Here is a 16,134-nt window from a genome sequence, read left to right as displayed (position 1 = left end):
CTCCAGCCTTCAAGTCATGCGACTCCTGTCACAGAACTGTGCCAAGAAGTGATCCCCACACACAATGTCTCCACTGCTTGGGCGAGACCCACGTAAGGGAGCACTGTAGGATCGGTAGATCTTTCAAACCGCAGACTAAGAGGGAGAGGGACATCAGACTTGGCGCTCTCCTAATGGAATCACCGCTGACCCTGGCACGCCACACGGATTCAGCGCATGGCACCGGTTCCTCGCTTTGGAGCGAAGTCCCATCCTCTAGCCGGCTCTGCTACCCTCTAAAGAAGCAAGGGAAGACTCAGTGGCGCTGAGAGAAAGATGAGGTGAGGCTGGACCCGAACTGGGCAGTCCACGATCCCCCCTTGGGACCCAGGCCTCCAACTTACGTTGAGCGGAGCAACCCGGTCTTGTCCATACATGCATCCTCTGCGGTGAGGATGCCGTCAACACCGGAGGTGGTACAGGCCGTGCATGACATTTTAACCCTACCGGTACCCAGGGCGCCGCCGGAGATGGGCCCCCGGTCTCGAGGGAAGCTGCCACTGGGAGCACAACACCACTCCCCAGTGCGGCACAGTCCCCGCTCTGAGGACCGCTTGATGTGGTCTTCCTGCAGCTTTCGCCAGCCCTCTACCTCACTTAGGGTGACTGGCTTACCGCCCACGAGAGAGCAACGGGACTTCTCTACACCCTGTGACCAGGGACGTGGGCACCAGGATAAGCGGCGCTGACGCTCCTCTTCGCATCAAAGCTGATCTCATCACCGCCAATGTAGATGCTCCAACTCGAGCTCCCGCTCTACCAGACATTGCACATGGGACTCATCTCGCGATTCACCAGCACCAAAGCGTCGTAGCTCCGGCTGCCGGGGCGAGTACAGGAGCAACACGGACAGTTACCGGTATTCGTCCTCGAGGTCCCGGTCATGTGGAGGGCACCATCGCTCACATCACTCCTACGGTACCGTGCGGTCATCTGCGACCTCCGCATCAGCATTCAGCCACCTGTCTCCAAATCGTGCGGCTCTGCGAGAGCAAGCTGCACTGCCTGGCACCCAAGTCGGTCAGTGGCACAGAACACTGTGGTAAGGGGAATGGTGTCAGTGGGCACAGATCCCTGCCCAGGCGAGACCCCACTCAGTAGCTGGAGCATCTCAGGCTCCTTCGGCCTCCCCTCCATGTCAGAGGGAGAAATCAACAGGTCCCGAGTCAACAGCACCGCACCCAGACTCTGACCTGGAGATCGATCCACCGGTACCATCCGATGCCCTAGGCTCCGTGCCAGTCCCCTCACCAATGCCGGAGGATACCATAGTGGTGCCGCCTGTCCCCAAAGAGGACTTCAAGGCTCACCAAGAGCTCCTCCAGTGGGTGTCATCCAATCTCCAACTCCAGGCTGAGGAGTTGGAGGAGCCGTCTGACTCTCTTTAATGGACTGTCATCCTTGGCACCGAGCCGTGTGGCCCTGCCTCTCCACCGGGGGTAGCCAATATCTCGACTACCCTATTGCAAACCCCAGCTTCCTTGGCCCCCATCTCCAAGAAAGCGGAGAGGAAATACTTCGTGCTGGCTAAGGGCCATGAATACCTGTGCTCCCCTCTGGCACCTAACTCCCTGGTGGGAGAGTCAGTAAACCACCGGGAACATCAGGGTCACCCCGTGCCCACTCCTAAAGACAAAGATGTCAGGAGACTGAATGCGTTTGGCATGAAGGTTTATTCCTTGGCAAGTTTCCAGCTCAAGGTGGCCAATCATCAAGCCCTTCTAAGTCGATATGACTTTAATCTATGGGGGTCTCTGCCAAAGTTCGAACCTCTCCTCCTGGAGTGGGACAAAAAGGAGTTCAGGGCTCTGGTAGAGGAAGGAGTGTCAGTGGCGAAAGCAGCGCTCCAGGCCGCATCAGACGCGGCAGACACAGCAGCCCGTTCGATGGCCTCCGCCATATCCATACTCAGGGCCTTGTGGCTTCTCCTGTCCGGACTGTCCACAGAGTCGCAGTCCTTGATGCAGGACCTTCCCTTCGATGGGAAAGCATTGTTTGCAGATTAAACTGATGTCTGCCTGCATGGGATGAAAGACTCCCGTACAACCCTGCAAACCTTGGGCTTGTACATCACTCCGGTGAAGGACAAACCTAGGCCACAAACTTCGGCTCCTCTTGCTTGGGGCAGATATGAGCCCCCGCCTAAGAGGTGGAGGGAACAGAGATGCAGGTCCCAGTATCAGTCCCACTCGGCCCCGCGGCTTGGCCCTTCAAAGGGCAAAAGGCTGGGAAAGAGACGATTTTGACTCTTTGCAGGAGGCCATCGGGCTTGTTGCCAGGGAGACCCTGTCATAACTTTAGTCCCAGATTTGGACCTTAGCGTCCAAAATATGGGGGTTAGCATGCAACCCTCCAAGCTTAGTTACCAGCTTGGAGTTGGTACTGCTGCCACCACCCAAAAAATTAGAGTGTTTTGAGGCACTCTGGTCCCCCTGGAAAACCTTCCCTGGGGACCCCAAGACCCAAATCCCTTGAGTCTCACAACAAAGGGAAATAATCCTTTTTCCCTTCTCCCCTCCAGGTGCTCCTGGAGAGATACACAGACACAAGCTCTGTGAATCTAAACAGAGTGACTCCCCCCTCTCCATTCCGTCCTGGAGAACAGAATTACCGAGTTAATCTCTCTTTCCCTCCCCTCACCCAGAGGATATGCAAAGTCAGGCGAACAAATCCAACACACACAGATCTCCCTCTGACTTTCCTCCCACCAATTCCCTGGTGAGTACAGACTCAATTTCCCTGAAGTTTCCCAGAAAAGAAAACTTCAACAGGTCTTAAAAAGAAAGCTTTATATAAGAAAGAAAGAAAAATACATACAAATAGTCTCTCTGCATTAAGGTGACAAATACAGGGTCAATTGCTTAAAAGAATATTGAATAAACAGCCTTATTCAAAAAGAATACAAATCAAAGCACTCCAGCACTATATTCATGTAAATACAAAAGAAACAAACTCTTTGGTACTCACAACTTGGAAACAGAAGATTAGAAAGCAGAAATACTTCTCCAAAGCTCAGAGAAAGCAGGCAGACAGAAAACAAAGACTCAGACACAAACTTCCCTCCACCCAGAGTTGAAAAAATTCGGTTTCCTGATTGGTCCTCTGGTCAGGTGCTTCAGGTGAAAGAGACATTAACCCTTAGCTATCTGTTTATGACAGGTCCCTGGCTAATAAAGTTTGTGTTCTGCAACCATTTGCCTTCTGAGTGGAGTGGTCCTGGATAATGTTGGACCAAGGGGTCCTCAACACTTTTTCCAAGGACTACACATTGCGGTTCACTTCACCTCCCCACCACCACCCCCCATACTGGATGAGCCTCAGGGACCTGGAGCATGCCTGCCTCCTAGTACAGGAGGTGGCGTGCGTCCTGCACCTGAGGGCGGTGGAAAGGGTACTGGTAGATTTCCAGAACAAGGGCTTCTGTTCCTGGTATTTCTTGATCCTGAAGGCAAAAGGGGGGCTCAGGCCCATCTTAGACCACCAGGATCTCAACAGTTTCATGGTCCGCTACAGAAGGATTGGTTTGTGGCCCTGGACCTCCAGGACACATACTTCCATATCCATATTTTTGAGGAACACAGGTGTTTTCTCCAGTTCCTGGTGGGGGGGACCATTACCAGTTCACAGCCTTTCCATGGCCCCCAGAGTTTTCACCAAATGCATGGCGGTGGTAGCTGCCTATCTCTGGAGGAAAGGGGTAAAAATTTTCCCTTACCTGGGCTATTGGCTTCTCAACGTCAATTCTCGGTCCCGGGTACAGGCCCAGGAGGGACTTCTTCTGTCCACGTGTGCAGATCTCGGCATAGTGGTAAACTAGGCCAAGTCTACGTTAGCCCTGGTTCAGCACATACAGTTCATAGGGGCTCTATGGGACTCATTAGAGGCCACAGCCTCTCTTCCCCGGGACAGGTTCGAGACCCTAAAACGTCTCATCGCCTCAGTTTGCGGCCTTCCCAGTGCCGACGGCGAGGGTGTACCTTCAGATCCTCGGTCACATGGCAGCATGCACGTCCGAGATTTGCCATACCAGGCTCAGAATGAGGCCCCTCCAGCTCTGGCTGGCCTCCCAGTATTCCCAGACTCAGGATGGGCTGGACAGGGTTGTCACGATACCATCCCAGGTAGTTGCTGCCCTACAATGATGTTCCCTCCCGCGTAACATGCTGCAAGGCGTCCCCTTCCGAGAAATCTCCCCCTCACTAGACCTGGTGTCGGATGCCTCGGACCTGAGCTGGGGAGCCCACACACGGAGCGTTCAAACCCGCGGGAGATGGTCAGCCTCAGAATTATCCCTACACATAAATGTCATAGAGCTCAGGGTGATACGGCTGGCGTGCGTGGCCTTCAGGGGGCACCTTCATAGGAAAGGTGGTCAGAGTCCTCACAGGACAATACAGCTGTGATATATTACATCGACAGACAGGGAGGAATACGTTCCTCAGCCCTATGCCTGGAAGCCTGAGCTTATGGGAGTTCTGTATAGCCCACAATATCTCTCTGTGAGCCTTCCACCTACCCAGCACCTGCAATGTGCAGACCCATCACCTCAGCAGGGTTTTTTCCCACCAGTGTGAGTGGTCACTCCGCTGGGAGGTTGCCCTACAGCTCTTCCGAGAGTGGGGAGTTCCCCAGGTCGACCTCTTTGCAACTGCCCAGAACCGACACTGCCCCCAGTTCCGCTCCCGGGGAGGGGTGGGAAGAAGGGTGATCTTGGACGCCTTCCTCCTTCAGTGATCAGGCCAACTTTTCTATGCCTTCCCACGTTTCTCCCTGATAGGCAAAGTCCTGCAAAAAGTAAAAGCAGGCAGGACTCTGGTCATCCTCATAACCCCGGATGGGCCCGTCAACACTGGTACGGGACCCTCATGCAGCTCTTAGTGGCTCCTCTGCGGAGGCTGTCGCTTTGCCGGGATCACCTCTCCCAGGAAGGGGGATGCCTCCTCCACCCCAACCTGGCCGCACTTCACCTGACAGCGTGGTTGCACCGTGGTTAGATGAGGAGGAGGAGGGGAGGTGTTTGGAGAATGTCAAATGAGTTCTGTTGGAAAGCAGAAAGCCGTCCACACAACGGACATACCTAGCCAAATGGTCTAGATTCTCTAGGTGGGTGGGGGAGCAGGGAACTTCCCCATCGATCCAATTCATTCTCGATTACCTCCTGTCCCTTAGGACCCCAGGGTTAGCTCCCGCCTCCATTAGATGCTTTTGGTGGCCATATCGGCTTTTCACCTGCCAGTACAGGGCCACTTGGTCTTTTCCCACAGTATGTCCTCCCACTTTCTTAAGGGCTTGGATCGTTCATTCCCGTATGCTAGGCCCCCCATGCCGCAATGGGATCTAAACCTAGTGTTATCTTGCATCACGGGTACTCCCTTTGTTGCTGGTCCCACCTGTCATGTGGTCCTGATCCCACCTGTCATGAAAGGTAGCATTCCTTGTGGCCATTACATCACCCCAACATGTCTCGGACCTTAGGGCCTTGACCTCAGAACCCCCATATATGGTCTTCCACAAGGATAAGGTCCAGCTTCGCCCACACCCCACTTTTTTCCCGAAGGTGGTCTCCGCCTTCTGTATGGATCAGGACATCTTCCTACCAGTACTCTGTCCTAAGCCCCATTTCTCCAACAAGGAACATCGCCTGCATACACTAGATGTGCGTAGGGCGCTGGCTTTTTTACCTAGACTGAACCAGGCCATTCCGGAAATCCTCACAGCTGTTCGTTGCACCGGCCGAACGGATAAGGGGACAGCCGATTTCCACCCAGTGCCTTTCGCGCTGGATCACCTTGTGCAAATGTGCGTATTATGACCTGGCAGGAGTTCCCCCGCTGCCTATCATTAAGGCTCATTCTACGAGAGCTCAGGCCTTGTCGGCCGCCTATGTAGCTCACATCCCTATCCAGGACATGTACAGAGCTGCCATGTAATTCTTTGTCCACGCCTTTTCTTAGCATTATGCGATGATCTCCCAAGCACGGGATGATGTCATGTTTGGTAGGGCAGTACTGCATCCGGGAACTCCTACCCACCTCCATCAGACATAGCTTGGAGTCACCTACTGTGGAATACACGTGACCAATCACTCGAAGAAGAAAGGACAGTTACCTGTTCCGTAACTGGCGTTCTTTGAGATGTGTTGCTCGGGTGTATTCCACATCCTGCCCTCCTTCCCCTCTGTCGGAGTTGTCTGGCAAGAAGGCACTGAGGGTGGGGGGAGTGCGCAGCTCCCCTTATAGCACCATACAGAGACTCCATTCTAGGGGTTGCAGCAGTGCTCCCCCAGTACAGATACTGCTAAGGGGAAAACTTCCGGCACCAGTGCACGTGGCGAGCGCACACACCTACTGTTGAATACACCTGAGTAACACATCTCGAAGAACACCAGTTACGGAACAAGTAACTGTCCTTTTGCCACTCAAAAAGAGGACCTAAGAAATTGCTGGTAATGCCCTTATAATGCACTTAATTTTGCAGTAGAAGACCATGCGGGGACAGTTCTTTTAGGTCCTAGCTAATGACTGGACTGTGCCCAAAGATGTGCAGATTTGTAACATTGATATTTTTGACTCTAACTAGAGCAACTGGAGAGAGGCTTTTTTTTTTACTAGACATGCAGTAAATCTCACCAATATCTCACAGCACTGAGTTCCACAAGTTTGATATGTTAGTGTTTCTTTTTACACATTGTATTTAAACTGACAAAGTGAACATATTTTGCAGGCTTCAGTTTCTTAAACTCTGACAGATTCCTTAGTCTGTGACATGTTCTGGCTACAGGGGAGCTTTTTCCACCATCCTCTTATTCAATTATCTTTCATTTGACAGCATTATCAGTGTACTGTATTAATCTGTAAGAGAGGCATTGTTGGCTAGTTTAGACCATACATTTTGAATAGAGGAATGTTTTGAATCTTTTCACAAGAGTAATTTGCAGATTAATTTGCCATATTGTCATTTGAAAGTGTGAGTATGAAATTAGGTTTCTAAAGTATCAATTTAAAATGGTTATTTATTTAAACTAACATATGGGCAAGAACAGAGCTTTGAAGTGATGATGCAAGTCCAGCAACACTGTCAGCTTACATTTTCTACTAGGTTTCACTGGCAGGAAGAGTACTTTCCCGGCGACAGAGAGCACTATGGGTTTTCCCTATTTTAAGATTTCAGACAATGAAGGAATCCTATTTTTTGTAAGAAGTTCAGTTGGCCCCTTGTTGCTAGCATTCTGACGCTCTCAACAGGGAACTCTAATGCCTTTTGCATAAGTGCTTTGTATATAGGAAATCTCAAGAGCTAGTGTCAAGGGTTTAACCAGCTCTCTGGCCCATAACTCAAGGTGTAGGAAAAGGGTATTTGTAGCCTCTTTATGCATAAAGGAAAGTTATCTGCATTCCCCTGCCAAAAGTATGAAATGTACAAACTGCTGCTTCTCAGGAGTGACTGAGCCACAAAGATATCATCTTAGAAATGTCAGTTACAAGTGGTGTTTCTTGACCTTCCCCCAGCAGATATACGTCTTACTGAGAAGTGAAACCACTCCACATTGGCAACTTGGGACCCTGACTAGGGGACTAGAAACCAGCTTCCAACCTACTTTCAGAGAAGTCAGAAATGCTGCGAGTTTCCGATTTGTGCTAAGAAAAGAAATTGAACTCACTTGGCTTGCGCCATCATTTCTACATTGAGCAGCTGCGACCCAGCACTCAAGTTGTGCCTTAAGAATTAAGCAGTAGGAGAAGAGAAACTTGCATACAGTCTTTTCTATTTTTATGAGATTGTCCTGAACCCTAGCAAATGAGGGCATGTGGATGTCTGAAATGGTTGGGCCAAAGTATGAATATAAATGTTTCTAAATAGTATTTTCCAGGGGATGTCAGCAGGTCTTCATTCTGAGACTCACTTACATGTAAAGAAGATGCCCGGTTAGCCCATTATAGCACTGCTGTGTTAGTATTGAACTGCCGTGTCAATGTGAATGTCTCTGGAGAGTGAAAAGGGCAAACTACCCTGCTTGTAATAAGACTGCAGGCCTGGAGTTGCTCACTGTGCCTTTTGGATTGTTCATTTGAATGGATTACGAAGGAATAATCTAGTAGCTCTGGTTGTGACCTGGTGCTTACAGCCAGGGATGACTGGCATCTCTTTCCATTCCTCCTCCATGACAGATGTAAACGAATACCTGTCCCTGACATTGGTAGGCTTCTGATCTGTTCAGAATAGTAGCTGGCACAAAATGTGGCATCATTTGTTGTTGCAACTATTTTTATTCACGAGTCAGAAAATAAGACAAAGTATTTCCAAGCAGAACATTTAAACATAATAGTCCTGTATTTATTTTGGCTGCTGTGGATTTTTTCTGGCACCCTGATAACTTCTGCAGTGAGGAAAAGATTCCTGTTTCTTATCTTGACCAAGACTCTCCTTTTTCTAGTTCCAAATGTTAAGTAATACACTCCCTCTTCTGAATGTTTGTGGCTGGCTCTGTCTAACCACAAAAGCAGAGGCAATCTGTGGTACAGCAAGCGATCATGCTGGAGAGCTGTCAGATGTGGGTCATGGAGCTTAATTTAAAAAAAAAAAAAAATCTTTGGCTCCTAAATCCATTTTGTAAGGTCCCAGTATTGTGGTTGGAACATGTATCACAGAGGCCTAGCATTTTTAATGCAGCTTGAATATTCCATGCCACTAGGATGGTCAAACTGGTGACAACTTAAGGAACAAGTAAATAAAATGAGCTGATTGAAGTAAACAGTTTTTCTAAGCTGCATGCTGAGCCGATATCCGATAAAACAGGAGGAGGAAGGAGCAGTGTACACACAGTGACGACATAGTCTTATGGCTGTGCTGGCACAATACGCTCTTTGCAAGGATCTTGCAAGTCTGATACAACAGCATGACTGGTGGGGGGGGAGGGGGGGTTAACGGGAATGTCTGTCAGATTCATTTGTCTGGGTTTTTTGCAATCATCTTGCCTTTAGTTAAAATATTAAGACTATTTTAGTTAGTAGATTTTTCAAAGTAAGGCTAAACAAGATTTAAGGTCTAGCTTTTGCTAACATCTAGAAACATAAGTTTGTTAATAAATTGACAATTTGTCTTTGCTTTGAAAGCAATGCTGCAGATTTAAAATTTGTTACACTAGATTTGAATAAACCAGTTTCTCAGATGGAAAGGAAAGGAAAGGAAATTTACACATAGATCTTAAACATCTATCTGTTTCCCTTCATACTGAAATACCGACATACAGGCCTTGGCTACACTGGCGCTTTACAGCGCCGCAACTTTCTCGCTCAGGGATGTGATAAAACACCCCCACGAGCGCAGCAAGTTACAGCGCTGTAAAGCGACGGTGTAAACAGTGCCCCAGCGCTGGGAGCATGACTCCCAGCACTGCAAGCTAATCCCCACGGGGAGGTCGAGTACCTGCAGTGCTGGGAGAGCTCTCTGCCAGCGCTGGGAGCTAATCCCCACGGGGAGGTCAAGTACCTGCAGTGCTGGGAGAGCTCTCTGCCAGCGCTGGGAGCTAATCCCCACGGGGAGGTGGAGTACCTGCAGCGCTGGGAGAGCACTCTGCCAGCGCTGGGAGCTAATCCCCACGGGCAGGTGGAGTACCTGCAGCGCTGGGAGAGCTCTCTGCCAGCGCTGGGAGCTAATCCCCACGGGAGGTGGAGTACCTGCAGCGCTGGGAGAGCTCTCCGCCAGCGCTGGGAGCTAATCCCCACGGGAGGTGGAGTACCTGCAGCGCTGGGAGAGCTCTCCGCCAGCGCTGGGAGCTAATCCCCACGGGCAGGTGGAGTACCTGCAGCGCTGGGAGAGCTCTCTGCCAGCGCTGGGAGCTAATCCCCACGGGAGGTGGAGTACCTGCAGCGCTGGGAGAGCTCTCTGCCAGCGCTGGGAGCTAATCCCCACGGGAGGTGGAGTACCTGCAGCGCTGGGAGAGCTCTCCGCCAGCGCTGGGAGCTAATCCCCACGGGAGGTGGAGTACCTGCAGCGCTGGGAGAGCTCTCTGCCAGCGCTGGGAGCTAATCCCCACGGGAGGTGGAGTACCTGCAGCGCTGGGAGAGCTCTCCGCCAGCGCTGGGAGCTAATCCCCACGGGAGGTGGAGTACCTGCAGCGCTGGGAGAGCTCTCCGCCAGCGCTGGGAGCTAATCCCCACGGGCAGGTGGAGTACCTGCAGCGCTGGGAGAGCTCTCTGCCAGCGCTGGGAGCTAATCCCCACGGGAGGTGGAGTACCTGCAGCGCTGGGAGAGCTCTCTGCCAGCGCTGGGAGCTAATCCCCACGGGAGGTGGAGTACATGCAGCGCTGGGAGAGCTCTCTGCCAGCGCTGGGAGCTAATCCCCACGGGGAGGTGGAGTACCTGCAGCGCTGGGAGAGCTCTCTGCCAGCGCTGGGAGCTAATCCCCACGGGGAGGTGGAGTACCTGCAGCGCTGGGAGAGCTCTCTGCCAGCGCTGGGAGCTAATCCCCACGGGGAGGTGGAGTACCTGCAGCGCTGGGAGAGCTCTCTGCCAGCGCTGGGAGCTAATCCCCACGGGCAGGTGGAGTACCTGCAGCGCTGGGAGAGCTCTCTGCCAGCGCTGGGAGCTAATCCCCACGGGAGGTGGAGTACCTGCAGCGCTGGGAGAGCTCTCTGCCAGCGCTGGGAGCTAATCCCCACGGGAGGTGGAGTACCTGCAGCGCTGGGAGAGCTCTCTGCCAGCGCTGGGAGCTAATCCCCACGGGAGGTGGAGTACATGCAGCGCTGGGAGAGCTCTCTGCCAGCGCTGGGAGCTAATCCCCACGGGGAGGTGGAGTACCTGCAGCGCTGGGAGAGCTCTCTGCCAGCGCTGGGAGCTAATCCCCACGGGCGGTGGAATACCTGCACCGCTGGGAGAGCTCTCTGCCAGCGATGGGAGCTAATCCCCACGGGAGGTGGAGTACCTGCAGCGCTGGGAGAGCTCTCTGCCAGCGCTGGGAGCTAATCCCCACGGGGAGGTGGAGTACCTGCAGCGCTGGGAGAGCTCTCCGCCAGCGCTGGGAGCTAATCCCCACGGGGAGGTGGAGTACCTGCAGCGCTGGGAGAGCTCTCCGCCAGCGCTGGGAGCTAATCCCCACGGGGAGGTGGAGTACCTGCAGCGCTGGGAGAGCTCTCCGCCAGCGCTGGGAGCTAATCCCCACGGGAGGTGGAGTACCTGCAGCGCTGGGAGAGCTCTCCGCCAGCGCTGGGAGGTAATCCCCACGGGGAGGTGGAGTACCTGCAGCGCTGGGAGAGCTCTCTGCCAGCGCTGGGAGCTAATCCCCACGGGGAGGTGGAGTACCTGCAGCGCTGGGAGAGCTCTCCGCCAGCGCTGGGAGCTAATCCCCACGGGGAGGTGGAGTACCTGCAGCGCTGGGAGAGCTCTCTGCCAGCGCTGGGAGCTAATCCCCACGGGGAGGTGGAGTACCTGCAGCGCTGGGAGAGCTCTCTGCCAGCGCTGGGAGCTAATCCCCACGGGGAGGTGGAGTACCTGCAGCGCTGGGAGAGCGCTCTCCCAGCGCTGGTGCCGCGACCACACTCGCACTTCAGAGTGTTGCCGCGGCAGCGCTGTACAGCTACAAGTTGTACCAGCTTGGGGTATGTTAACCCAGCAGCTGAGAGAGTGCTTCGCAGTGCGGGTGAACAGACATGCACTAGCTCTGCTCAAGCCAGTGCACTTACAGCAGTTATGTGGCATGGTAGCACAGGCGGCGGTTTGGGCTAGCTGCCTGAATCCAATCTTGCCTGACCCTTTGGATACATACTGGGGCAGCTAGTATGAGCCACTACCCATGCTACTCTGGTCACACTGCTATTTTTTGTGCGCTCACTTGAGCAGAATTTGCATGCATCCATCGTCTGCACCGACACTCCAAGCTGCTGTGTAGACGTGCTTAAATCCTTCCTCAGACCTATTTTCTTCTCACTGCTCCACTACTAATTGCTACTCCAGTGTCATCTGCTCCCACCTGACAGCTTAAAAAGAGCCCCATAATATCTCAACACCACAACAAGTAAGCAAGGAATACACAAAGCAATCATTGGTTTGCTTCTCTTGGAAACCAGTGCTTCCCCCAGCAGCTGTCTTCCCTTCCCTGCATGTGTGTGAGAGAGAATCCCCTAACAAAAAATTTGTACACTTTGAGTTAAGATAGCTGGATTACAGGTCCCAAGAAGCCAGGAATTAAGAAGTTAAATCGTTCAACCACTCATCTCTACTCCACTCCACTCACAGTTCTTCTTGATGTCATCTACACCACAGCACAACCCACATAACCACACCCTCATCCTGATCAGCAAGCAGCCGCCTTTGAACTCCGACTGTCTTTATTGGTGTGTGTAGTTCAATGATTAATATGGGATTGGTACGTTGTATGTAGTTCAGTGTGTGGTTTTGAAACAGCATGTGTAAGTGAATGAGGAATGTTGGCAGACTGCACATGGTGGCTGAGACCCCAGAGAGCCAGGCTGGTCAAATGGGAATATGGGGGAGGGATGCGAGTGGCAAGCTGGGATGTGGTGAGTGAACAGGACTTTCGGGGGTGGCGTGAGGAGAGCTGCGCTGAGTTTTGGGAGATGACTTTTCGTAGCAGTAATGTGTAGACACCTGAGGGAGAGGAGGCAGTCTGAGGTCGCAGCTTGGAGGGGTCAGCACGTGAACTGCTCACGCAGTTCTGCTTCCTCTGCTCCCTGGCACGCAGAAGCAGCAGTGCAATGGGGAACCATTGGTGCACAGTGCAGTTGCTTGTCTCTCCTTGTGTGTGAGATCAGTTGTGATTGCGAGAAACACAAAGAAATGGGAAGAAAAGCAGGAATTCTCCCTGGAGTGCCATACACCAACAGTTGTTCCTAGTGTGTGTGTGTGTGTGTGTGTGTGTGCTTTTTTTGTTTTATTTTTTAAATTCAGCATATTTCTGTGCTCATTAGTGAGTATATTCCGGGGGGGGGGACACCAGTGTATTTTTAACTGGCTGGCTTATCCATGTGACTTGAGCCTTCTGTCATAATTTTTGGTAGCTGCAGAGCAGAGGTTATCTACAGGCTCCCAAGTTACTGAACTTGGCCAACTAGCTGCTTATGATTCTAGCAGATGTTTCAAGCTGTTCAGACTGAGATGTGCATTGACCTCTTTCTTTAGAGGAGAGCTAAAATAGAACCCCCCCGCCATCCTCTTTCCCCACGCAAACACCAAGCCAGAAACATATTTTGGTGTTGTGCATTATTAACTAGGATACCACTGGTTATAGTGGAGAATCTGAGGTAACTAGGGGAGGTGGGAAATGAAGATGTGAGATCTGCAGCAGACCGGACACGTGGGCTGTTTTGGTTTATGATGGAGAGCACGTCTCCCAAAGGGCTGTGCTGGGGCATTGCAGTATGATTTTTGATGCTGATATGTACAGAACAGACCGTTTAAGTGCATTTTGTCTTTCTGGAGTACTGATCCCTTAAACAGTCAGTAACTTTAGCAGGCTTATCAACTGCCAGAATATTCTACAGACTTGTTCTGGAAGCACTGCACACAACAGGGGAAAGCCCTCAGCTCAGTATGGAGAAGGAAGGGCTTTAATATAGTTTTTGTTTCTTAGTGGGAAGGTTTTCACCCCACCCATGATGTGCTCTGTGTGCACACTCCACAAACACTGTCACTCACATGAGGGTTAGAAAACCCTAACTACTACAGGGAGAGTTTTGCTCAGAAACTCCCCCCAAAAAACCTAGCTTGCCATTAGCACTTCCTGTTTTTCTCTCACTCAGATTCTCTATCCCCACAACAGAAAGTGCTAATGTAATAACTCCATCTTGACTGTAAATGGGGCTGCCAGGGCTGCTAATTTCACACCACAGCATGTGTCCATAGCTCTGCCTTGCTCTTCTGCAACGGCACCTTGGCGTTTTAGTCTGGTAGAATACCAGGACTTGTTGGCAAAGTGACTGAACTCTGCCTTCCTGTGTACTGTCTTGTACAGGTAGGCTTGGCAGAATTCGGTTGTTATTTGTTAATTTTGAGGAACATCAATGCTTATTTTTAAGCATTTTAAAAAATTATCAATTTAAATGTTCAGTTGTGCAAAAATATGGGTTTTAAACATTTTTTCAAAGTTTATCATTTACATCTAGGTTGGGGGGGGGGAAATAATTATTTAACGACCTTGAGATTCAAAAAGTTAAAGCTGTATGAGTGTTAAAACACAAATTGTCCACGTCACATGTTAAAATATCCGAAGTAAATATCCTTAAATCAAACTCTAATAATCTCTCACGCAGCATTTTTCTTTCTTTGCCTATCTGTAAATTTTGATTGTCATCGATGGAAATATTTTTTCTTTGGTTTGTGTGTACAGTGAAATCATTCATCAACAATTACTAATAAAAATCAAATCCTTTCAAGCCTATATATGAGAGTGAGAGCACGTTGTTGCATTTACTGCACAAACATAGTGGCATTGATCTTTTGTTATTGTGTTTACGTCCGTGTTTTAACAATGGTGGCTGATTCTTCAAGCTTAATTAAGAAACCTAAGTAGGTTATTGCTGGGCTGATGGTCTGGTAGCAGTGTAACTTGTTGCCCAGCAGGAAGGTGAGGTGGGAGTGGATCTCCGTGTCTCTCCCAAGATCAGTGCTTCACTCTCTGGGGGGCTGTATGTGTTTCAGAGCAGCCCCAGGAAAGAGACTTCCTATCTAGTGTCCCCATCTAGCCATTGCACAGAGCAGCACTGGGTAGTTTGGAGATCCAGCCTTCAACCAGAAGAGAGGTTGCTGTCATGCAAGTAGTTCTGGGACAGATAGGTGGGAGGCTACTTCTGCCACTCTCTACAAAAAGATCTAGACATGTGCCCCGTGAAGCAACTGGCAGAAGGAATGGCACCAAAGACTCAATACATACCATTCTAGCTACTTCATCAGCAACATATTCTTCAAGAAAACATGACAAGTGAGGCCTATTTGATCTGTTGTAGGAAAAGGAAAACCCCTCTGTGACAGAAGATCGTTTTTTCTGGGTAATTGCCGTGGCTCAGTAAATATTTTAAAAACCCGAACTCAGGCACAAAAAGTTCATGGAGACAGAAGCCTTGGGAGAGACTCTTGAGAATTCTTTTTCTCCTTCCTTTCTAGGATAAAGATAAAGTTTCCCTAACCAAGACTCCAAAGTTGGACCGGAGTGATGGCGGCAAAGAGGTGAAAGAGAGAGCTACGAAACGGAAGTTGCCTTTCACTGTTGGAACAAATGGAGATCAAAAAGACTCGGATACAGGTAAGAGAATATGAGCACCACACCACCTCAGTGTGGACTCTGGGGCTGGAGAAATGGGGAGTGCATTTTACCCTAGCAAAAACTGTCCTTAGGTGACTGTTTGTTTTTTTCTGTATTATTGAAACCTCCATGGAAACATTGTGCTGTGTTCAGTCTTATATCAAGGGTGGAATGGAGTAAGATCAGGTCTGATCTTAGTAATAAATTGAATTTAATCAAACAAAAGGATTATAAAAGACACACTTCTTCCTGTGGCTGGTTAGTGATCAATCCTGTTCAGCTGCTAGTTAAACCAGTTCATCAACTGAGACTTAGACTGGTGAGGAAGAAGTACTGAGTCACATAGTTGGAATTTGTTAAATACTGGGACAAATCGAAGTCATCCTAAAAATCTGTTTGATAATAACATTGGTGTGTCTCTATGTAATAAATCTGAAGGATAATATGTATGTGTGTGCATGTCTACACACACTCTAGTGTAGTTTGACTTTAACACTTTTGATACAGGACCATCCTGTCTTAAAGCTGAAAAGGTAATTCAGATTGCCTTGCATATTTGCACTGTCGAATGTAAAAGTGGTTGAAAGAGCATAAATAAATGACAATAGATAGAGTTGGGGGTGGAGAAGTGATGAACTGACACAGACAGCTGGGCAATTTTTGCCCCAGTTTTATGTAACGTCTTTATTAATGGTCTAGAAGAAGAGATTAGCTTGCTGCTTTATTTGCAAGTAATACAAAATTGGGAGATGTGACCAGAACCATTGGGGATAGAGAAAATTGTACAAAGGGACATAAAGAACTTAAAAATATGAGCAGGAAATAAAATGATTCAGTCT

General features: G+C 50.1%; 1 protein-coding gene across 1 annotated transcript in view; it reads left to right on the top strand.

The window, feature by feature from the left end:
• The window catches only part of ANKRD11 (ankyrin repeat domain 11), a 240,116-nt gene that overhangs the window by 178,127 nt on the left and 45,855 nt on the right, over positions 1–16,134 (top strand). The window contains 1 exon segment of the mRNA XM_030581844.1: positions 15,157–15,295. Coding sequence (XP_030437704.1) covers positions 15,157–15,295 — 139 coding nt within the window.

Source organism: Gopherus evgoodei, chromosome 12 (genome assembly GCF_007399415.2).
Source record: "Gopherus evgoodei ecotype Sinaloan lineage chromosome 12, rGopEvg1_v1.p, whole genome shotgun sequence".
NCBI classification, from domain to species: Eukaryota; Metazoa; Chordata; order Testudines; family Testudinidae; genus Gopherus; species Gopherus evgoodei.
Note: the sequence above shows the minus strand (reverse complement) of the source record. Positions and strands in the feature narration are given on the sequence as shown.